This window comes from Oryctolagus cuniculus, chromosome 8, assembly GCF_051225735.1.
Source record: "Oryctolagus cuniculus isolate XC-2025 breed Fujian yellow rabbit chromosome 8, ASM5122573v1, whole genome shotgun sequence".
Lineage (NCBI taxonomy): Eukaryota > Metazoa > Chordata > Mammalia > Lagomorpha > Leporidae > Oryctolagus > Oryctolagus cuniculus.
Window position 1 is genome coordinate 23,991,234 of NC_142874.1, and position 23,739 is coordinate 24,014,972.

The following is a 23,739-nucleotide window of genomic DNA, read 5'->3' on the forward strand; positions in this document are numbered from 1 at the left end:
AAGATCAATCCCTCTCTCACTCCCCCCACCACCACAACTCTTCCTTTCAAACAAATATAACTTTTTAAAAAAGCAAGTAGCTAGGCCGGCACCGCGGCTCACTAGGCTAATCCTCCGCCTAGCGGCGCCGGCACACCGGGTTCTAGTCCCGGTCGGGGCGCCGGATTCTGTCCCGGTTGCCCCTCTTCCAGGCCAGCTCCCTGCTGTGGCCAGGGAGTGCAGTGGAGGATGGCCCAGGTGCTTGGACCCTGCACCCCATGGGAGACCAGGAAAAGCACCTGGCTCCTGGCTCCTGCCACCGGATCAGCGCGGTGCGCCGGCCGCAGCGCGCCGGCTGCGGCGGCCATTGGAGGGTGAACCAACGGCAAAAGGAAGACCTTTCTCTCTGTCTCTCTCTCTCACTGTCCACTCTGCCTGCCAAAAAAAAAAAAAAAAAAAAAAAAAAAAAAAGCAAGTAGCTAAGTAGTAAAAAAGGTGCAACAAAGGAAAGTCCATTTACTTCAAAGCTACTTTTTGAATCCTGTTGGTACGGATTTGCTTCATCTCAGGGCATTACCAAGGAATACAGTTTTCTCTATACTTTTATTATTTGCGTTTACTAAATTGCGTAAACTTCCAAATACTGAACCTTTTAAAATTGATATCTATTTTTTGATGAAGAACTTACTCCAAAAATTAGCTATTTCCTGTCAATTACACTGTATGTTTCCTTGAAAACTGGCTGAGGAGCATGGTTCCATGAGTCCGTAACAGCCAGGGTCACTGCTCCTGACACAATCTGTGTGACAGCAGGAGTGTCTCAGTGGTCTCAGAAGGACGCTGACATTAGTCTGACTTTCCCCAAATGTCAGTGCCTTGTTCCCTTACTTAGAAACGAAAGCATCGACTTTGTAAGTTGACCTCATAGAAGTTGAGAGTCGAATCCAGAGGCTGGGGAGAGAAGGGGTGGGGGGAGGCTGGGAAAAGGCTGGCTAACAGGTGCTTAAGTTACACTGGATAGGAGCAGGCAGCTCTGAAGTTCTCCTGCACAACAGGGAGAACACAGATAAGATAACGACCTTTGTATTTTTCTCAAAATAAGCTGGAAGAAAGGATTTTGAATGTTTTCATCATGATAAGTGTTTGAGGAGATAGAGATGTTTACCCTGATTTGAACACCGTGAACCACCACATGGTACCACTTAATCCTGTACAGTACTTAGTTTTTAAAATGTTAAAAGTTGAAAAAAAAAAACTGTTTTTTTCTATATAAAGCACCAAAGTCGATAAGAATTTTTTGAGAGACCTACTCCCCACTACTCTATATGTTAATTAGAAATCATAGTAAAAAGAACCTCCTCACTTCCAATTTGCTGTAAGAATGAATGAAAACTTAGTTTCCTGTGTTAAAGCCAGATAAGTAAGTTCTTGAAATAGGAAGCTTAATTTAGCAAAATTGGCTGAGTAAACGCCACCCTATGCCCCTAATAGAGATTTCATAGTCCTCATAAAACTCCTCATAGATTAAGATTTACTTATTTATTTGAAAGGCATAATTACAGAGAGAGAGGTAGAGATACAAAAAGAGAGAGCTTCGTTCACTGGTTCACTCCTTAAATGGCCACAATGGTCAGGACAGGACCAGGCCAAACCTAGGGTCCAGGAGCTTCTTCCAGGTCTCTGAAGTGGGTGGCAATGGCCTACACTTGGGCCATCTTTCACTGTTTTCCCAGATGCATTAGCAGTGGGACAGTGGAAGTGGAGCAGCCAGGTCTCAGACTGATGCCCACAGGGGCTGCCAGCATCACAGGCAGTAGCTTTACCTGCTACACTACAATGCCAGCCCCCATAGCTGCTGCTGCTGCTGCTGCTGCTTCTTGTTTTTGCGTGTGTGTGTTTTTTTTTTTTTTAAACTTTTATTTAATGCATATAAATTTCCAAAGTATGACTTATGGATTACAATGGCTTTCCCCCCATACCGTCCCTCCCACCCACAACCCTCCCCTTTCCCACTCCCTCTCCCCTTCCATTCACATCAAGATTCATTTTCGATTATCTTAATATACAGAAGATCAGCTTAGTATACATTAAGTATGGATTTCAACAATTTGCTCCCACACAGAAACATAAAGTGAAAAATAATAGATGATTTTTTAAAATGATGATGAAATCAGAGCAGACCTATTGTCATGTTTAATCCCAGTGAGAGTCAAGTTGGGAATTGATAATTTCTTTTTTTTTTTTCTTTTTTTTTTTTTTTTTTACAGAGGATCAGTTTAGTATGCATTAAGTAAGGATTTCAACAGTTTGCACCCCCATAGAAACACAAAGTGAAATATATTGTTTGAGTACTCGTTATAGCATTAAATCTCAATGTACAGCACATTAAGGATAGGGATCCTACATGAGGAGTAAGTGCACAGTGACTCCTGTTGTTGACTTTACCAATTGACACTCTTGTCTATGGCATCAGTAATCTCCCTATGCTCCAGTCATGAGTTTCCAAGGCTATGGAAGCCCTCTGAGTTCTCCGATTCTTATCTTGTTTAGACAAGCTCATAGTCAAAGTGGAGGTTCTCTCCTCCCTTCAGAGAAAGGTACCTCCTTCTTTGATGGCCTGTTCTTTCCACTGGGATCTCACTCGCAGAGATCTTTTGCCAGAGTGTCTTGGCTTTCCATGCCTGAAATACTCTCATGAGCTTTTCAGCCAGCTCCGAATGCCTTTAGGGCTGATTCTGAGGCCAGAGTGCTATTTAGGACATCTGCCATTCTATGAGTCTGCTGAGATTCTCACTTCCCATGTTGGATCACTCTCCCCTTTATTTACTCCATCAGTTAGCGTTAGCAGGTACTAGACTTGTCTATGTGCTCCCTTTGACTCCCAGTCCCTTCACCATGACCAACTGTGAACTGAAACTGATCACCTGGAACAGTGAGATGGCATTGGTACATGCCACCTCGATGGGATTGAATTGGAATCCCCTGGTATGCTTCCAACTCCACCACTTGGGGCAAGTCAGCCTGAGCATGTCCCAAATTATACATCTCTTCCCTCTCCCATTCCCACCACCATGTTCAACAGGGATCACATTTCAGTTAATTTTCAACACTTAAGAATAACTGTGCATCAATTTCAGATCTAAACCAGTCATATTAAGTAGAACAGATAAAAAAACTACTAAGAGGGATAATGTATTTAGTTGTTCATTAACAGTCAGGGCTATGCTGATCAAGCCACCATTTCCCATAGTGTCCACCTCACTCCAACAGGTTTCCCTCTTGGTGTTCAGTCAGTCGTCACCGATCAGGGAGAACATATGGTATTTGTCCCTTTGGGACAAGGCAGAGTTAGACAGTGAGAGAGAGACACAGAGAAAAAGGTCTTCCTTCCGTTGGTTCACCACCCAAATGGCCGCTATGGCTGGCGCTGTGCCAATCTGAAGCCAGGAGCCAGGGGCTTCCTCCTGGTCTCCCATGCGGGTGCAGGGCCCAAGCACTTGGACCATCCTCCACTGCCCTCCCGGGCCACAGCAGAGAGCTGGACTGGAAGAGGAGCAACCGGGACAGAACTGGCACCCCAACCGGGACTAGAACCCGGGGTGCCAGCACCACAGGTGGAGGATTAGCCTAGTGAGCCGTGGCGCCGGCCCATAGCTTCTTTTTAACATATTACCTTTTACTTAATAGGGAGAGAGACAGAGAACTCCCATCCATTGGTTCACTCCCCAAATATCCTCAACGACTAGGCCAAGGTCAGAGTGGGGAGCCGGTAACTCAATCCAGGTCTCCCAACTTGAGTAGCAGCAACCCAATTACATGAGCCATCACCTGCTGCCTCCCAAAGTTTTTATTATCAGGAAGCTGGTATTGGGAGCAGAGCTGTGAATCAACCCCAGGCACTCTGATTTGGGATGAAACATGGCATCTTAACTGCTAGGCTGAACACCTGCACCTCTTCCTAGATTGTATGATCACAATTTAATCATCACTAAAAGAATTTTTTTTAAGATTTATTTATTTATTTGAAAGGCAGAGTTACATAGAGAGAGAAGAGGCAGAGAGAGAGGTCTTCCATCTGATGGTTCACTCCCCAATTGGCCGCAATGGCTGGAGCTGCAGCTATCCAAAGCCAGGAGCCAGGAGCTTCTTCCAGGTCTCCCACACGGGTGCAGGGGCCCAAGGACTTGGGCCATCTTCTACTGCTTTCCCAGGCCACAGCAGAGAGCTGGATTAGAAGCGGAGCGGCCGGGACTAGAACCGGTGCCCTTGTGGGATGCCGGTGCTTCAGGCCAGGGCCTTAATTCACTGCGCCACAGCGCCAGCCCTGACTCAAAGAATTTTAACACTTATTTATTCTAATATCTAAGCTCTAGAAGAAGTTTGCTATAGATCTAAGTACAGCTGAGTGTATGTCCTAAACAAAAGGCCCATAAATAACAGCTAGACATGTGCCTCCTGTCAATTTAAATCAGCAGTGATCCCCAGGAAGTAGTGATCATTCCCCAGAAGAGAATAGTAGATCCTTGAAGTCCAAGATCTATGCTGACTCCACTTACACAACCAATAGCAGTATTGTCCATTGCTTTACATAAAATGTTCACCTTCATTATGTACGGCAATCAGCAATTGTTATGATACAAAAAAATCTCCTTTGAATTCTACCAATTTGTTGAAGTTTTCCAGGAATTTCAAAATATCTCTGGGCAAGACATAGTAGATGCCATCAATGATTGTTACGACGGATACTTCCAGCAGCTGCTGGTTGCCATTGGTGAGTGATCATAAATATGAGGTTCAGCGGACCTGTGTGTGCCAGAGTGAATTAGTGAATTACAGGTGCATGAGTGAGCTCTTGGCTGGCCTGGCTGTTCTCCACTGAATAATTATTTAAAGGGGATATAAACCCTACATAGAGAAAGGACATCAGGAGACAGAACGTACGATACGGCCAGGCTGATGACTTTACTGAAGAACTGAGCGCTCTTCTAACATCTGCGTCAACTTTCTGACTAACAAACAGCATTCTCGGATGCTGTCTCTCAGGAACGGTTCTCACTCTGTTAAATCCATGTCACATTTTCTGATTCCTGATCCCCTGTTCAAGAGCAGATCAAGGCCAGCCATGTGGCTTCTTTTCCTCCAAGAAGAAAAGGGGTTTTAGTTTTTTGTTTGGGTTGGTAGGGAGGTGGAGAAGAGTTGGTCACCTTCTCCAAAAAGTTTAAGAGTAAAAAAAAAAAAAAAAAAAAAAAAAAGAGTAAATCCTACCTAAAAGAGATTCACTGAGTTGTTATTTAGTCGTGATTTCTGCAGACAATTGTGAGACACACACTTCCCCCTGCTTCCTAGGTAGAAAAACACTACCTTCCATGCAGAGAAACAGTGATAGTTATCTACAAAATCAACCATAAGTCACCCTTGCTTTTCTTGTCCTGGGTTGTGACAGTTCAATGACTATAAAAGACAGGTCATTGTGAAATATCCCCATAGTAGGTACGCAGGAATTACTTGGATATGAGCAAAATCAATGAGCATTTTGATTTTCCATGCATAGAATAGCATATACCTGCATGAACATGGAGCTGAGAACAGTATTCTCATAGTTTATCTAGTAAAGGAGTTGTTTTTTTTTGTTGTTGTTTTTTTTTTTTTTTTTTTTTTTTTTTTGGACAGGCAGAGTGGACAGTGAGAGAGAGAGAGAGAGAGAAAGGTCTTCCTTTTTGCCGTTGGTTCACCCTCCAATGGCTGCCACGGCCTGCGCGCTGCGACCGGTGCACCACGCTGATCCAAAGGCGGGAGCCAGGTGCTGCTCCTGGTCTCCCATGGGGTGCAGTTTCTATGAAAATGGTCTGGTGGAGTTTACAAAACCCTGAAAGAGTATATGACTGCTTACATCTTTGTATTTTTCTGACAATAAGGTACATATGTTCTAGAAAATTCTCAACAAAATCTAGTAACCATACATCACATCAAAACCCTGCCATTTACAAACAAGGCCAAAGGAGGTTAAGTGACTTCCAAAGTCTATGAGCTAATGAGCAACAAAGTTACGAGTGGAGCTCATGTCATCTGAACCTTGCCAGCTCTCTTTCCAATGTAGATCATTGGCACAAAGCGTGGACATAAGACAGGCCACAGTGGGTATCAGAAACACCATAAAACATCTTACCTTGAGTCATTAACTCACTCAGTGAGCGCTACTGACCTTTGATGTAGGCACTGCAGACGGAAGAGGAAAGCATCAACAGACACAGCGAAAGTCCTCCTCCTTCAAGGAGCTCACATCCCAGAAGGGACTCAAGGGCGATCACTGAGTTCACTGTTCAGGAGAGGGAGGAAGATGTGGGCTCACAACCTAAAGCAATTACTTGAACGACAGAGAAAATGCTGTTGCGATGCACTTATTCTACGGTTATTCTATGTCATAACCTCTCACACATTAATCACTCAGTCACGCATTCATCCACTTACTCTGTTGAGTGCTACAGTCATCAACTGAATTCCATCCAGGATAGTTGTTGACCAAGGCTCTATGCTGTTCTAATGCTATGGCAGTTTTGATTGGATGACTCCTAAAACTGGCCTAGACTAGTTATGGCCCTTACACGTTCTGCTTAAGTGACTTCAGATCTACCCACAAGTTTATAAGGGACTAAAAGTAGCATTTGGGAAGATGAAGGAACTGCATGGGGGCTATGTCTTGGTGAATCCCACATTAGCAAAGCTTCAGTAACAATGCTGATAAACTGGGCCTTTTGGAAGCCCTACTTAGTTCCTTTTCAAAGATGACAAACTTTGCTTTTCCAGGAACCAACAGAGTTCCAAGAGAAAGACAGAGATTAAATGAAATTCTGAATGAATCATTACAACACTACTGCTTCATGTGTTTTCTAAGAGTTGTGGTGTATCAGTCTAAATAACAATCAGAGAAGAGAGTCTCTAAAGAATGAAGACATGGATTTGACAATGACAGAGCATTGTGAAGGGGATATGAGTGTTTTAGTAAACTATGGGAGGGTTCAAGGAGGTTTATTTAGGCAAAGGGAAGAAATTTATGCAAGGACTTGGATACGAAGTTCTTTGTTCTTGGAAAACCAAGGCAGCAGTTGACATCAGTTCATGGGTGTTGGTCCATTGCTGGACAAGCGTTCTCTCTAGAGCGTTTTGTCTGAATAAGCTGCAATCGTAAACAGTGTTCAAGATCAACCTTGTTCCCGAAATCTGTGGATACCTGCAGGTGTGAGTAGTACAAAGCATGGAGTGCTTGTAGAAGAGAAAGAATCGCTTTGGGATCTCAAGAAAGTTGTTATCCCGGACAGACAGACATGAGCCATTCCTGCAATACTTCCCAGCCCGAATTCTTTTTTTTTTTTTTATTTTTTTGACAGGCAGAGTGGACAGTGAGAGAGAGAGACAGAGAGAAAGGTCTTCCTTTTGCCGTTGGTTCACCCTCCAATGGCCACCGCGGCCGGCGTGCTGCGGCCGGCACACCGCGCTGATCCGATGGCAGGAGCCAGGAGCCAGGTGCTTTTCCTGGTCTCCCATGGGGTGCAGGGCCCAAGCACCTGGGCCATCCTCCACTGCACTCCCTGGCCACAGCAGAGAGCTGGCCTGGAAGAGGGGCAACCGGGACAGAATCCGGCGCCCCGACCGGGACTAGAACCCGGTGTGCCAGTGCCGCTAGGCAGAGGATTAGCCTAGTGAGCCGCGGCGCCGGCCCCAGCCCGAATTCTGTCTAGAGATGACAGGAATGATCTCACCTTGGTGTCATAAACTGTCACAAGTGTGATCATTGCTCTACATGTTGAAATCACCATTCAACATGAGGATTGTAACAGCAGGAAAAAAGCATCTCGTTGTTTCTCAAACATTATCACACCCAGCGCTCCTCCTTTTCATTCTGATTTCTCCTAGTGCTCTGTGTTCGAGATAAACCAGCCTACTTTGCTTATCGACTGCACAGTGCCATCCATGTAAGACCCACACGTTTTCAAACTTTCTTCAGAAATGGAATCTGTTTTCTCCAATAGCTATTTTTATTTCGATTATTTAAATATTGATTTCCATTCTTGAACATGTATGTAAACAGGTACAAAAAATATATGTCCAAGTGGGGAAAAAAATCATGTTATGCAACGGAAATAAGACTCATCAAAGAAAAGTAGTGCTCTGCTCTCTGTACAGATGTAGGTACCTAAGAAGTGTGGTTCTTTGTGGTCCTGTCCCCCATGTCCTTTGGAGTCTCAGCAGCCACAGAAATGGCAAATTCAAATGCTTTTTATTTCCAAAGAGCACACATCATCTTATGCAAACACAAAATATGTGGCACCAAGAAGAACATGTCAAAAAATTATACTCTTGGCAAGGAATTGCTACTTTCCTAAAGTTTAAAAACACAAAATAATGCTAATGGTTATTTTTAAACATGAGGTGTTGTTTTCCAAACATACTTAAAGTAATGGCTAGACAGTGCTAAATTCTAAGCTATTTTATAATTGACATTTTTTTTCACATTTTATTATGATAATCACATTCTTTGGAGCATTTGTGTTTAGGGAAACAAACAGGTACACCAGATAATATGAGGGGACTTCAAAAAGTTCATGGAAATGGATTTAAAAGATAAATTTGTTTTGGTGCCCAAATTTTGAAATCCATGCATTTATACAGTCTTTAAGAAAATAAAATTCACCCGGCGCCGCAGCTCACTAGGCTAATCCTCTGCCTTGCGGCACCGGCACACAGAGTTCTAGTCCTGGTCGGGGCACCGGATTCTGTCCCGGTTGCCCCTCTTCCAGGCCAGCTCTCTGCTGTGGCCAGGGAGTACAGTGGAGGATGGCCCAAGTGCTTGGGCCCTGCACCCCATGGGAGACCAGGAGAAGCACCTGGCTCCTGCCATTGGATCAGCGTGGTGCGCCGGTCGCAGCACATTGGCCGCAGCGGCCATTGGAGGGTGAACCAATGGCAAAAGGAAGACCTTCCTCTCTGTCTCTCTCTCACTGTCCACTCTGCCTGTCAAAAAAAAAAAAAAAAAGAATATAAAATTCATATTATAAAAACAAAACTAGACATAGATTTTAAACTTTTTTGCACCAAAATACTTATTTTTTAATTCTATTTTTCCACAAACTTTCTGAAGTCCTCTCATGTACACTTTATCCATAATGTGCATGAAATATATTTGAAGATTGTATATACATGTGTGTGTGTGTGTGTAGAGAGAGAGAACCTTGAAAACTTAAAAAAATCTAATGACACAGTAATTTTAGTAGCTTTATCTTCAAAGTAATTTTTATACACCAACTTCTTAAATGCAGCCAGCATGCCAAGAAAATACTTATAGTCAAGGGTACTTTATTGTGCCTCTTCTGAGTTGAGTATTTATTTACGCACAAGAACCTAAGTAAGTTCCAGTTATAGAAAGGAAGTAACCCTTCCAAGGAGAAAAGATTGATTTGATTGAAGTTGTATTTGAAGTAGAGCAGTGTGTTGGGCAAAGCTATGGGGTGATTCAAGTCTTTGCTCCAAAGAGCTAACCACTGCGCAACAGAGAAAGCTTCACTAGTCCATGACCATGGAAAATCACCTCAGCTACCCTGATCCCACTGATGCCTAAATTCAGAGCTACTTAGTCTAAGTATCGCATATGTCCATAGGTTGTATGGGAGCAGGAAGGCGTGTGCACTCACAAGTGGTTGGGAGGCGAGGGGGAGGGCTGCATAGTCAGGTAATCAAATGTCTGATATATGAGGACCTCAGATGCCAAATATTTGTCAAAAAGGCCATTTCCCCATTCACACACCAAAGCATCTTCCTGTGCTCTCCCCAGGGCACTCTAAGTTAATGACCTACAATCTACATTTGGGAACTTGGTTGGATCATTCATTTTAATCACCTCAAATTGTGAGATCTATTATCCCAATTATCAAAAATTGCATTATGCTTGCTGGCCACTAGAGATCACCATTCCCTCATCTGGAAAGAGTTGGAACCATTTGTCAAGCAGTATATCTGCGAGAAGTACATGGCCATTGATCTTGTATTCTGGAGTATTTAAATCAGAAAGTACTTCAAGCACCTGGGGCTCTTATTTTTACAACTTTTCAACAATCACCAGATTACAGAATGACAATGTAATGACAATGTAATGTCTTATATCCATGCTCTACTAATAAAGGTTGGAATCTCTCCTCCCCAGGATATTTATCTAGAAAGAACACATAATGAGATTTGCCATTTACAGCATGAAATGTGACAGAGACAATATGAAGGTTGGCCAGGATGGAAAAGGGAGAAACTATTACAGAGTCAGGGAGAAAGGACAGGGGTCAGAGTCAAGGCCATGACCCAGGGCAGGCGAGACGTCAGGTGGAACAGAATAACTCACCCTAAGTGCGCTTGAAGTGAGCAGAAGTCACAGAGGCAGCTCTCAGGGTCAGGCTGAGCACCATGGGATGGGACAGCAGTGCCTGCATTTGAGGACTAGGAGAACAGCAGTCGCTCCAGCCAAGGGCTCAATCTCTCTTGATGCTCAAGTACGATTTCCTCAACCCACCTCCCTCCCCTTCTGTATCTTTTAGGACTTTGGTTTCCATAATAAAACCGTGATCCGGATCCTCATTGCTAGAAGTGAAATAGACTTGATGACCATAAGAACACGGTACAAAGAGAGATATGGGAAATCCCTGTTTCATGATATCAGAGTAAGTCTACTGAGTGTGAGCAACGTGACCCCCTTCTCATCGTTTCTGAAACTGTGACTGTGCTAAACGCTTTGATTTGAATGCTTTCTTGGTAGAATCTTAATAGGGGCAGTCTGGGTTACTACTCGAGCAACTACTACTGTTGCCTTTGAGTACAACAGGTTGCAGCCGCAGACAACCCCTTCACCTGAATTGACAGAGCTGACTCCTCTTAGTCTAAGGTAAATCACAGATGTAACCAAATAAGACATCCATGCCCTAGAATTGCACCTTATGAGCTAAATTCTGAAGTGTGATCAGGATGAGGAAAAACACGTTTTTGCAGCAAGATCATATTAATGGTGAAGAGATTCTAAAACCAGTCCAGCTGGGCTCTCACAAGCCATGGAAAGCAAGCAGCCAGCCAGACGCTGTCAACCGGCCACTGTGAAGTTTGGCACTACTGGTTGTAGAACACTCTACACATCAGAAGGAAACAAGTCAGCTCTTCATCCTGATACCTCTAACCTCTACTGTGGGTTTTGATAAAAGCTATCAGAATACATAAGATCAGCTATGTAATTTTTAGGACCCAGTGAAAAATAAACACTCCTTGGCCTCTTGTTCAAACTAATTCTAAAGATGCTGGCATTGGGGCACTGAGAACATGTCATAGTTTGCATCTGCACAGAGCTAAGGGCTGTATCCTTGTTCATGTGTTTTCAATGGAAATTTTCAACTTCTGGAAACAGCTCTTTAGTTTATTGGAAGAGTGATCCAGAAGCAATTCAACAACCCAAAGACCCAGAGATCATAAATCCAGAAGACTTTGCAGGCCCTTTGCAGCCCAGGTGGAGCAGTTAAGGGAATCCAATTCCTTTATCTTTGCTAAAGCTCTCCTTACATCCACCTCTAAAACCTCCGAAACCTTCAACTCGCTTGGGACACTAAACATTTCCCATGGAGCAATGCAGGTCATAACTCCTTCTCCACATGAATGGCTAGGTCTTAGCTGCTTAGCATAATGAATCTCAGCCACCTCAAAGTCTGCTAAGAGTTCACATAATTAGAACAACTTCAGGATGCATTCAAAGCAGTGAATGAGAATTACATGACAACATTGTGCAAGAGAACATTAATACGATAGCTGATTTTTTAACAAAGATAAATTTTTATCATATTTTATTTATTACTATCATTGTTTGGGGAAATTTAGAAACTACAGAAGAGCATAAAAAGTAAAAATAAAAACTTCCCTAATTCTCCACCGCAGAATAAAATTTTGTTGTAGGTGCTGCTATGGTCTGAATGTTGGAGGACCCCACAAAATTCAGATGGGGAAATCCTAGTCTCCTAATCCTCTGTATGGGATTAATGTCTTCATAGAATGGGGTTCACCACATGAGGTTAGAGTGAGAAGGCGGCTGTCCATATGAGCACGGACCCTGGGTAGACACCGGATCTGCCAGCAACTTGATCTTGGCCATTCCAGCACCCAGATCCAAGAGAAATAAGTTCTTGTCATTTATAACATTCCAGCTTGATGGTATTTTGTTATAGCAACCCAAATAGATGGCTGCTTTGGGTTGTCTTTTAAAAATAAATAACTACTGATATGTCTCATTAATAAAAGGAATCCTTCTACTGAATCATGGTATCCCACTCTATAAACTGTAACATACTTAAGCTACCTCACATGATTTTACACCACTTTTCAGTTTTTCACTATTATACACAGCATAACTAATAATTTCAAATCTATTTCCTGAGATAGGATTACTGCATTCATGCATATGAGCATTTTTAAATCTTTGGAGATGCAGCAACAATTTTTCCCCAGGCTCCGCCCTGATTTATACCAATAATAATGTAAGACAGCTCTTTCTACAGCTGAGGAGATTGAATTCTACTGCAAGTCACTGTTGTGCTAAGCAGACGTCAATCAACGCGCTTTCACCCACACACTGCTGACTATCCCCACAGCATTATGTTTCAGTGGTTTCACTGGGAACCATTCTCAGAAACATTAAATCTTTAGATTAAAAAAAAGTGAATAATTTTGGGAAGGCTAATTTTGCACTTCAGAAACACTGTGTTTCTCCGACAATTTTATTTCATATACGTTGTATTTTTTTTTTCTTTCCTTTTCAGCACTTTGCTTCAGGGCACTATAAGAAGGCACTGCTGGCCATCTGTGCTGGTGACATGGAGGACTGCTGACACAGAGGGGAGGATGGGGAGCGCCGGGCACTCTTCACAGACACATCAGAGCACAGAGTGTGACACATGCGTTGTCACTCACACCACCACCAAACTACAAGATCAAATTTTCTCTTCTGTCTGTAAAATTATTCCAAAATCTATGAATGAAAATCTGTGATCAAGGATTTGCACCTGTTATTTGATCATCAAAGAATTAATTTGTATATGATGGAATAATAACAATATTGCCATGGAATACGGTGTTTTGGTTTTTCTTCAAGACTTAATCATTTGAAAGGCAGAGTTAACAGAGAGGGAGAGATAGAGAATGAAAGAGAGAGATCCTCCATCTGTGGTTCACTACCCAAATGGCCACAAGCAGCCAGGAACCTAGAACTCCATCCAAGTCCTCCATGTGGGTACAAGGACCCAAGCACTTGAACCATCTTTGTCTGCTTTCCCAGGTACACTGGCAGGGAACTGGATCAGAGGTAGAGCAGCTGGGTGTTCTTATGGGATACTAATGTCACAGGTGGCAGCTTAATCCACTGTGCCGGCCCCAGAATAGGTTTTATTTAAATGAGAATTATCTGTACCCGACAGGGAATCTACTCAAGACTTTCCTTAGTGTATTTTGGGACAGCAAGGAAAATGCATTGTGTGATCATCCTATTTAGAGGAATTTTCAAACTTCTGTAAAAATACAATAAAGTTCAAATGAACTCCTATGGCAGTCTTTAAAATAAAATGCTCAGTTAGTTGTCGCCAATCAGGGAGAACATATGATATTTGTCCCTTTGGGACTGGCTTAATTCACTCAGCATAATGTTTTCCAGATTCCTCTATCTTGTTGCAAATGACCGGGTTTCATTGTTTTTGACTGCTGTATAGTATTCTATAGAGTACATGTCCCATAACCATTTTAGTATTTTTTTGTTCTAGTACTATTGTTTGAACTCTGTAATTAACACACAATTATTCTTAGGTGTTTAAATTTAACTGAAAAGTGATCCCTGTTAAATATAAGAGTGGCAATAAGAGAGGAAGGATACGTACAATTTGGGACATGCTCAATCGGACTTGCCCCAAATGGTGGAGTTAGAAATGTGCCAGGGGATTCCAATACAATCCCATCAAGGTGGCATGTACCAATGCCATCTCACTAGTCCAAGTGATCAATTTCAGTTCACAATTGATCACACTGATAGGACTTAGAGTCAAAGGGATCACACAAACAAGACTAGTGTCTGCTAATACTAGTAATACTAGCTGACAGAATCAAAAAGGGAGAGAACGATCCAACATGGGAAGCGGGATACACAGCAGACTCATAGAATGGCAGATGTCCTAAATAGCACTCTGGCCTCAGAATCATCCCTTAAGACATTCAGATCTGGCTGAAGAGCCCATGAGAGTATTTTAGGCATGGAAAGCCAAGACACTCTGGAAAAAAAAAAAAAAAAAACAACAACACAACAACAACACTAAATGAAAGATCTCTGCAAGTGAGATCTGCGAGTGAGATCCCAGTGGAAAGAACAGGGCCATCAAAGAAGGAGGTACCTTTCTCTGAAGGGAGGAGAGAACTTCCACTTTGACTATGACCCTGTCAGAATAAGATCAAAGTCGGCGAACCCAAAAGGCTTCCATAGCCTTGACAACTCATGACTAGGGCCTAGGGAGATTACTGATGCCATAAACAAGAGTGTCAAATTGTTAAGTCAACAACAGGAGTCACTGTGTACTTAATTCTCATGTGGGATCTGTCCTTAATGTGTTGTCCAATGTGAAGTAATGCTATAACTAGTACTGAAATAGTATTTTTACACTTTGTGTTTCTGTGTGGGTGCAAACTGATGAAATCTTTACTTAATATATACTGAATTGATCTTCTGTATATAAAGATAATTGAAAATGAATCTTGATGGGAATGGAATGGGAGAGGGAGCAGAAGATGGGAGGGGTGCGAGTGGGAGGGAAATTATGGGGGGGAGCCAATGCAATCCATAAACTGTACTTTGGAAATTTATATTTACTAAATAAAAAAAATACATAAATAAAATAAAATGCATATAAAGCAGCAAAATGCAGCCAGACATATGCATATCAAGTTCACAAGAGACTTGGATGTCCTAATAAGATATGCATATTTGACAATACTCTGTTAAAGGCAACTTATCTCCTGCTAATTTTTATTTTGAGAAGCAGAGAAACTGACAGGCTGAGACCTCCCATCTGTGACAAAAACCAAGAGACAGGAACCAAAGTTGGTTCTCCATGTGAATGGCAGAGATCTAACTACCTAAGCAATCACCAACCACCCACACCCCCACCACCAGGGGTCCACATTAGCAGGAAGCTGGAATCAGGAGCCAGAGCCAGGCACTGAACAAAAGCACTACTAGGTGGGACACAGGCTTTTTTTCAAAGATGTATTTATTTATTTGGAAGTCAGAGTTACACAGAGAGAGGAGAGGCAAAGAGAGAGAGAGAGGTCTTCCATCTGCTGTTCACTCCCCAGTTGGCCACAATGGCCAGAGCTGTGCTGATCCGAAGCCAGGAGCCAGGATTTTCTTCCAGGTTTCCCACGCAGGTACAGGCATCCAAGGACCTGAGCTATCTTCTACGGCTTTCCCAGGCCATAGCAGAGAGCTGGATTGGAAGTGGAGCAGCCAGGACTTGAACCAGCATCCATATGGGGTGCTGGCACTGCAGGCAGCAGCTTTACCTGCTATGCCACAACGCCAGGCATCTTAACAACCAAGCGTAATGCCAATCAGTTGCCCAAGCAATGTGAGGAAATCCATCGCTCCACGTTTTTGTCTTCACTTCTTCAGATCGGCATCAAAGACTCTCAAATGCTTTGTGCCATCAGTAAAGCCCGATTCCCTCTGTCTCCCACAATTCAGCAGGTCAGCAACACACTCAGCTCAGATTTGGGAGAGAACACAAACTGATGCCACAATCCAGCCACGAAGGAAAGCAGAGGCAGGGACAGGTGAGTTTAGCTCAGAAGACTCCCGGGCTCAGCCAGAGCAGACAACACACCAGGGTGGTCGGGAGCGGTGGTGGGTGAGGCTGAGCAAGGCGATCCAGCCAGATGGCCTGGTGAGGGTTCTACTGTGCTTATCCCACATGGGACTTTTTCAACAGCATATGGTCCAGTCCCTGTGTGTTTGCTCCTGCTGGTCTCGGGGGGGATGGAGGAACGTACCCAGAGCCTAAGTGTCTGATAGGAGGAATGAAATGGAGCACTCACATTACAGGACTTGGGGACAACATGAACTCTCAGCAATAATTAGACTTCTGAAGTCAATGTCAAGATTCCAACTCCCTTCTAAGGGCTGTTATCACATAATTTTAAATCAAGCTTGACTTCTAGTTTTAAATTCTCATGATCTGAACATTTCAAGGCCAAAATAGTCATTGCATACATCTATCAAATTATCACACTGCAGCCCACAAGTAAGTACAATTAAAATAATTTGAAAATAGCAACTGTTTGAGCTATTTAGCATATATTACTTTTGCATGCTAAAATGCTCATAGAAGGAAAATGTTAGTTTCTGTTGAGAATTCAGGTATTTAAAAAAAGGGTTTCTTTGCTATGATGTCTTTCAATAATTACTCAACCTATACTTTAGCTAGGCAACGTATTTTACTTCTAGAATCAGCTGTGGGAGAGTGAGGTGAACAGTGGCTCGGGGAACATCCTGGGCTGACACTGCCAGTCACAGCTGATGTGTGCAAGCACAGCCGCTCGGGGACAATCATCTGAGATGTCACTGGGGAGCTGTTTAAGGAGAGGCCACTCAGCGGGGCTTAGTCTGAGGGTGGGCCACGGTTCAGGACCCCTGTGAGGAGGGAAGAATCCTGAGTAAAGTTGGAGCAGGTCAAGGTCAAGCAGGAGCAGGTCAAGGTAACTGCTATTATGTCCAGATTGCTTAGGGAAGAAAACACATCAGCTGGCTTTTTTGGGAGACATGAATGGGAATTTGGAGGGAGAATCAAGCATTGGCACAGGGAAGCGAGGGAATGCTGGGTGTCTTATCAGAGTCTTATGGGAAAGGGTGGTTCCTGCACAGCCATTTGCAAGCCTCTTTCCTGAAGCGCTGAGGCGCAGGGAGCTCTTAGCCGTCTTCATCTTCCAGGAAGGTCCTAGGGCCCGGTTTAACACAGACAGCGTCATCTTCGTTTCCAAAGTTTCTTACTGAAGGCATCACTCAGTTGTTGAAACGCTAACACAACATTGTCATCCTCATCACCGCACAGCTCACTTAGTGAAATTCTGTATAAAAACATACAGTGTTTATTAGCACTGTGATGTGTGCCTAGAGATGTTTAACTGGTTCTATGGGCTTCCAACACTGAGAAGTGTACGGTACCTGATGGACTGAATGGTCAGTATGAAGTCTCTGATTAAGTGAAAAGCATCGCCCATGTTCAACCTACAGATAAACAAGAGTAAAATGACACGTGAGGGAATGAAGTGGGTTCTGGTGTGCCCCCCGAAGCAGGGGGAGTAATCCATGGATGCTGCACTGTCGGCCTGTCCAGAGACACTGTCAACGCAGCTCTGGGAGCGCGCAGTCTCTGGCTTGCCCTCGGCAGGGCCAGTGCTTTGCTTCTGCGTTCAGCTCCAGGTAGCCTGGTAAACAGGCTCATCATTTGGCTAAAAAAAAGACACAACTTTCCATGCTCTTGTATATTAGCGCATTGATATTACCAGAATTAATATTACAGTGTCCAGTACGGGAGAGTCAGTGAGAGACAGAGTGGGCTGCTGTAAGGACACATCCCCTAGTAAAAGCATAAAATAGAGAGCAGGCAAAAACTATCAGTCAGCTTTATCAGACTCTGGGAAACAAAGGCTTAACTCTGAATCAAGAAAAAGGTGGGAAAACTGTGACATCTTTACTCCCCCTCCTCCATCCTCCCCTTGAGCTCAGGGGCACTGTTGAAGACAGCAGCCCATGCTCGCTGCGGGGGCCCTTGTTCCCTGGTTGCAGGGGGAGTGGAGCCGCCCTGTCAGTTCTGAGCTGTCCAGGGGCCGCCTGAAGGAGGGGTGAGGCACTTGCCCTTGCGGAGCCTGCGTCGGCACTCAGAGAGAGAGAAGCAGCAGGCACTCCTTGAAAACACGGCAAGGCAATCTAACAACCTGCTGCCGTCTGTCTGTTTCCATTTTTGATCTTTGTCTTAAATTCACTCCCTTCTTGCACTGTTCCTAGAGACCTGCGAGAGGTGAAAGCGTAGGCTCATCTCACGCTTTCCCTGAGCGAACCTTCTGCCTTAGGCATGTACATGTTGTTGACCTTGTCACCATGGTCGTCGTAGTTTTTTAATTCCCCCAACACACACTGCTTTAGTATACTCTTTATTCTCAAATAAACTTTCTTCCAGCAATTCCTCATCAGTTTTCAATACTCCATGACAACGTCTCAACAGACAAAAGGCAGAGGAAGGCAGAATGCGTTCTCTCTCGGCCTGACTGCCTGAGACGCTGATCCACTCTTGAACTCGAACCTGAACTATCAGGAGTTCATGGTTCTCAGGCTTTGGGACTCAAGCTAGAATTTACAGCACTGACTTCCCTGGGTCTCTGGCTGGGTCTTCGTAGTCTCCATAATCATTTGAGCCAACTCCTTAAATAAAAAATTAAATGATAGATGGATGATAGATACAAAGGGACTTGCTAGACAGATACTCTTTCTCTGGAGAAGGTTAACACAGGGGATAATTTTAACACCATGGTGCAAATGACATGCAAGTGTATGAACACATGCTCAGCATTGTTAGTATTTAGAAAAATTTAGATCAGAACCATGAGATACCCCTTGATACCTACCACCATGGTTATAATAAAGGGGAAAAATGAAATAACAAGCATGGTAGATGGTGGAGAAATTTAAATCCTTGTACATTGCTGGGGCAATGTTTACTTTCATGGAACCTGGTTTACTTTTGTGGAAAACAATTTTCAGTCTCTCAAAATGGTACACATTGAGTTAACATATGACTCAGCAATTCTATCCCTACATACAGATCCAAAAGAATTGAGAACAGGAATGCAAAGCAACGCGTGTGCATGCATGTTCATAGCACCAGTGCTCACAACTGCCAAAGGTGGAAACAACCCAAATGTTCAACTACATAAAAGAACTGTGTATGTACACATGAGGACACTTCAAGAAGTCTGCAAAAATAAAACACAGTGATACGCATTTGGCGCAGCAGTGAAAATGCTGCTTGGGATGGTCTTATCCCATCTCAGAGTGCCTGGGTTTGAGTTCTGGCTGATTCCTGATTCCTGTTGCCTGCTAACGTGTACCCTGGGAGGCACCAGTAATGGCTCAAGTTATTGGGTCCCTGTCACCCACATGAGAGACCTGGACTAAGATCCCAGCCACGGCCATATTTGGCATTTGAGGAGTAAATCAGTGAATGAAAAATCCCTCTCTGTCTCTTCTCTCTGCCTCTCAAATAAAAGACAAATATAAAGTGTTTGGGGAAAAAAATGAAATAAAACAAAATGTTTACTTTCATTCAAAAAATATTTTGAAATCCAGGCAGGCATTCTTTTCATAATATGCATCTGCCAAGAACATTTGGAAGACCCCTCCTACAACGGACCAAAGTACTGAAACCTGCACCAGCATGGACACTGGAGTATTACAGCGAAAGAAGCCAGACACGCAAGGTTACACAGCCACGTGATTCCCTTCATAGTAAACACCCAGACCAAGGCAAACCCACGGAGCCAGAGGGCAGACTGGCAGTGTCAGAGAGAGGACAGGAACTATTCCTTGAAGGTCAGGGACTTACCCTTGGGGTATGAACATGTTTTGTCACTAGATAGCAGCAGTGCATGCACAATGCTGCAAATATACCTAAAGCCACTGTACTACTCACTTAAAAATGGTTAATTTTATGTCATGTGGACTTCATCTCTAGGAAAAAAAAACCTTGTAATTGTTCAAAACAAACTGCCTCTTAATTACCCTTCTTAAACACTGCATCTTAAAATTAATGCCACAGAAACCATAGCAATGCATCAGCCCCCTTAACCTCCATTACACAAACACACAGATGTATCTGGAGCATGTTAAAGTAGGAGCAGTCATACCAGTTGTCTGAAGCCAGTGAGAACAAGGAACCATGCTTGTAGAAGTCCAGTGCATAGGCATTCAAAAAATACTTCCGGCCACTTTGATCCCGTTTGTACAAGCAAAGGAGAGGAACATTGCTGACATCCACACTGAGTGTTCGTAAGATAGCCTGAGGGTACACAGAGGCCTCAGGTTACTCACATTTTTCTCTTAAAGTGACCTTTATTATAAAATCTGGTCACCATGGTTCATTGTCGGTAGCTAGTTAAAGCAGTAACCCAGGAGGCAGCGTTGTACAGCAGGTTAAGTCTCACCTGCAATAAAGGCTCACCACATCGAAGTGCTTTTTCTAGACCACCTGCTCTGCTTCCCATCCAGATCCCTGCTGATGTGCCTGGGAAAGCAGTGGAGGACGGCCCAGGAGCTTGGGCCCCTGCACCCACATGGGAGACCCAGAAGAAGCTCCTGGCTCCTGGCTATTGACTGGCCCATCCCCAGCTTCTATGGCCTTTTGGAGAATGAGCCAGCATCTCTCACCCCACCCCACTGTCACTCTGCCTCACAGATAAATAAATAAATCATTTAAAATAAAACAATAACTCAATACATGTTTAGTACTAGTATCAGACAGTAAACAGTGTACCAAATTTCCCAAAACTATAATATGACTGACCAGATAAAATATCAAAACTGCTTTTAAAAGCATGGAAATGATGGCTCCAATTTATTTAGAATTAATTTTACATGGTCAGGCCTTTGTTGTGGTGTAGCAGGTTGGGCCACTGCCTTCAGTGCCTGCATCCAATATGGGCACCTGTTCGCGGTCCAGCTGCTCTGCTTCCAAACCAGCTCCCTGCTAGAGCGCCTGGGAAGGTGGTGGAGGATGGCCCAAGTACTTGGGCCCCTGCACACATGTGGGAGACCTGGGGAAGGTTCTGGGCTCCTGGCTTTGGCCTGGCCCAGCCCCAGCCATTGCGGCCACTTGGGGAGTAATCAGCAGATGGGAGATTTTCTCTCTATATATTTCTCTATTTCTCTTTCTGTAACTTTGCCTTTCAATAAGTAAAAGAATTTACACGGCCACTTTTACAACTTCAGAAACATATTACAAATATTTCTTAGATTAATTCTCCCTGAAGAAAATATTTCTGAATGTCCAAGCTTTATCTTGGCAACAACACACAGTGAGAGTGTTGTTCTTCCCCACACTCCACAATATCTGTTCTTATACTGCTTTCCAGGACACAATGACCAGATCGTGGCAAGTGACACAGTCCCAGTCATCAGGGCTCATTTCCTCTCAACTTGCTACCTGAATAAACTGTCCAGGGACAGTCAGGACTGGGAGTCTGACCATGCCACAGTGACCGCTTTGGCTCATACTGAATCATTCACATCTCCATGCTGCACCACACACCACTCTATGCGTTCAGACATAAAAAATAAAAATAAAAACAGAAACAAAACACATTGTCCTCGAATGACTGACAGCAGGATCTAACTCCAGTGTGCACTCTGGACGTAACACCCAGAGACGCTCCCGAGACTGCACTGCTGGCAGGTAACGTGGACGGCCAGGTCTCCTTGGCTCACACCTGGAGTAGCAGGGGCTTATGAGAGGCAGTGCATACAGCTGCTGTGGTCTGGATATGGCTTTGGATGTCGCAGGTCCCCAAAAGGCCCCCGTGGTAGAAGCCTGTTCCCTAAGGTGGTGGCATTAGGAGGAGGGGAAACCTTTAGGAGGTGGGGCTGAGTGGGAGGCCTTCAGGTGATGCGGGTTGTTCCAAACACCTGAGCTCGGGCCCAGGCTCTCTGCTTCCTGGCTCACCACGTGATCTTTCCTGCACACACAATACAGAGCCTCACCAGGGTCTGCACCAGGTCCCCAGACTTGAACCTCCAAACCTGTGAGCTAAACAAACTTTTTTCCTTAACAGAGTGAGTTGCCTCTGGTATTTCACTGTAGTATCGAAAAGCTGACTAATGCCATGGTGACTGAGAAACCTCCCTGTTTTCCTGGTATTTTTTATTTTAAAAGTATTTTCCCATGCCACTGGGAAGCATCACTATTCAGACATGGACACTGACCTAGTGTTCTAATCAGATAAAGGCTATTTCTCATTGATGAATAAACAGAATGAAAGAACTTGTCACAACAAAACGGACTTACGTCATTTGTCAGGTGAACACCAAACAAATCCTGATCCGTGATATTGGACAGGCAAGCAAATGGGGAGACAGCAGATCTGCTCTCAGTCCCGGGCATCAGATGAGACACCAGCTCAGAGTCTTCACACTCTTTACCCGAAAAGTCTAGGAAAAAGCAAATGGAAAACCATTCTCCTATGAAACATAAACCATTTGAAACTAATCAAACTCATTTATACCATTATTCCCAGAAAATTTATTGGAGGTTTTTTTTAAGCAAACACTCTGGGGATTGTATTGCTGGATCACCACTGTGAAGACTTTCTTCTCCCTAAACCAAACTCATTCTAGCATCTGCTAGTGGCTCTACCACTCGGTGGTCCCACGTGGTGGCTCCGTGCGTCCACCCACTGCGAACTTATGTGGACACTGTTTACTAAGGGGGATGCAGATGCTTCATCGAGCCCTATTGGATCCAAGGACCTGAGCTCAAAAACCGGGGTCACCTACCTGCCCTCTACAACGGCTTCATATTCAGATTCCTCTCAAGATGCAAGGGAGTGTTACAGCTGCAAAGTTTCGCATAATGGAGTTAAAGCTGGCTTCACCACCTACTCTCCTGTGTTAACTCTACTGTGCATACACCCGCAGATGGCAAGGAAGTCCCACTTCCCTCACCAGGAGGCAAAAGTGGGGAGGGACACTTCCGGTCCCTGTGCAGCTCACCCATCTCACTGCAGGCCTGAACAGTGGGTCTGGTAGAGGGAGATACTCAACGTCCAATCAAATCATTCTCTCTCTCTCTCCACCGTCCCCATGTCTTCCTTCCGTGCTTCTAGTGTGCTGATTTCTTGGATCCCATGTGTCCTGCTCTCCCTCTGTGAATGATTCGCTCTCTTCTGTTTCCTCTCCGTCTTTCTGCTCCTCCTTGCCCCATTTCTTCCTCTTTTTAAAAGCTTTCTTTTTATTTTATTTGAAAGGTGGAGAGACAGACGTGAATCTTCCATCTACTGAGTCACACCCCAAAGGCCTGTAACAGTTGGCACGGGGCCAAAGCCAGGAGCCTGGAGCTGCATCAGGTCTCCCTCGTGGGTGGCGGGGACCCAAGTGCTTGAGCCATCATCTGTTGCCTCCCAGCTTGTGCATTAGCAGGAAGCTGGATGGGAAGTGGAGTAGCTGGGACTTGAACCAGGCACTCAGATGTGGGATCAGGTGTCCCAACAGTGACTTTACGGCTGCACCGAAAGCCCACCCCATCCTCTGTTCCTCTTTCCCTCACAGCTTTCTCTGTACTTTGTGTTCCTGTCTCTCTCCTGTCTTTCTATCGATGCATTTATCTATTTACATCTCCATTTCCATCTGTCTGACAATCTTCCTGTGTTTGTTTCTCATCTCTCTCTCTCCGATTGTCTCTACATCGCTTTTGTCTCTTTTTTCTTTACTTTTTTAACACACACTTCTCTGTGTCTTCCCCCATCAGTCTGTGCCTTTCTTTGATCTTTCTGTATTTCAGGTCCATGTGACCACTAGGGAGATAGATTCTACTGTCTTCTCCGTTCATCTAAAAGAGACAGGCACTGTAGTTCTACCTGGGGGACGGGCAAGTGTTCTACTCAGGGCTTTGC

General features: G+C 44.1%; 2 protein-coding genes across 2 annotated transcripts in view; one reads left to right on the forward strand and one right to left on the reverse strand.

Moving 5' to 3' along the window:
* Window positions 1–14,283, forward strand: part of LOC103346716 (annexin A10) — a 74,751-nt gene extending 60,468 nt beyond the window's left edge. The window contains exons 9-12 of the mRNA XM_089302166.1: window positions 4,655–4,750; window positions 7,891–7,949; window positions 10,557–10,679; window positions 12,810–14,283. Of these exons, the coding sequence (XP_089158292.1) occupies window positions 4,655–4,750; window positions 7,891–7,949; window positions 10,557–10,679; window positions 12,810–12,878 (347 nt within the window). The 3' untranslated portion in view covers window positions 12,879–14,283. The remainder of the gene's footprint in view (window positions 1–4,654; window positions 4,751–7,890; window positions 7,950–10,556; window positions 10,680–12,809) is intronic.
* A 995-nt stretch (window positions 14,284–15,278) lies between these two features.
* The window catches only part of LOC103346717 (putative ATP-dependent RNA helicase DDX60), an 80,255-nt gene continuing 71,794 nt past the window's right edge, over window positions 15,279–23,739 (reverse strand). The window contains 4 exon segments of the mRNA XM_089301756.1: window positions 15,279–17,148; window positions 17,246–17,308; window positions 19,984–20,135; window positions 22,137–22,279. Of these exon segments, the coding sequence (XP_089157882.1) occupies window positions 17,046–17,148; window positions 17,246–17,308; window positions 19,984–20,135; window positions 22,137–22,279 (461 nt within the window). The 3' untranslated portion in view covers window positions 15,279–17,045.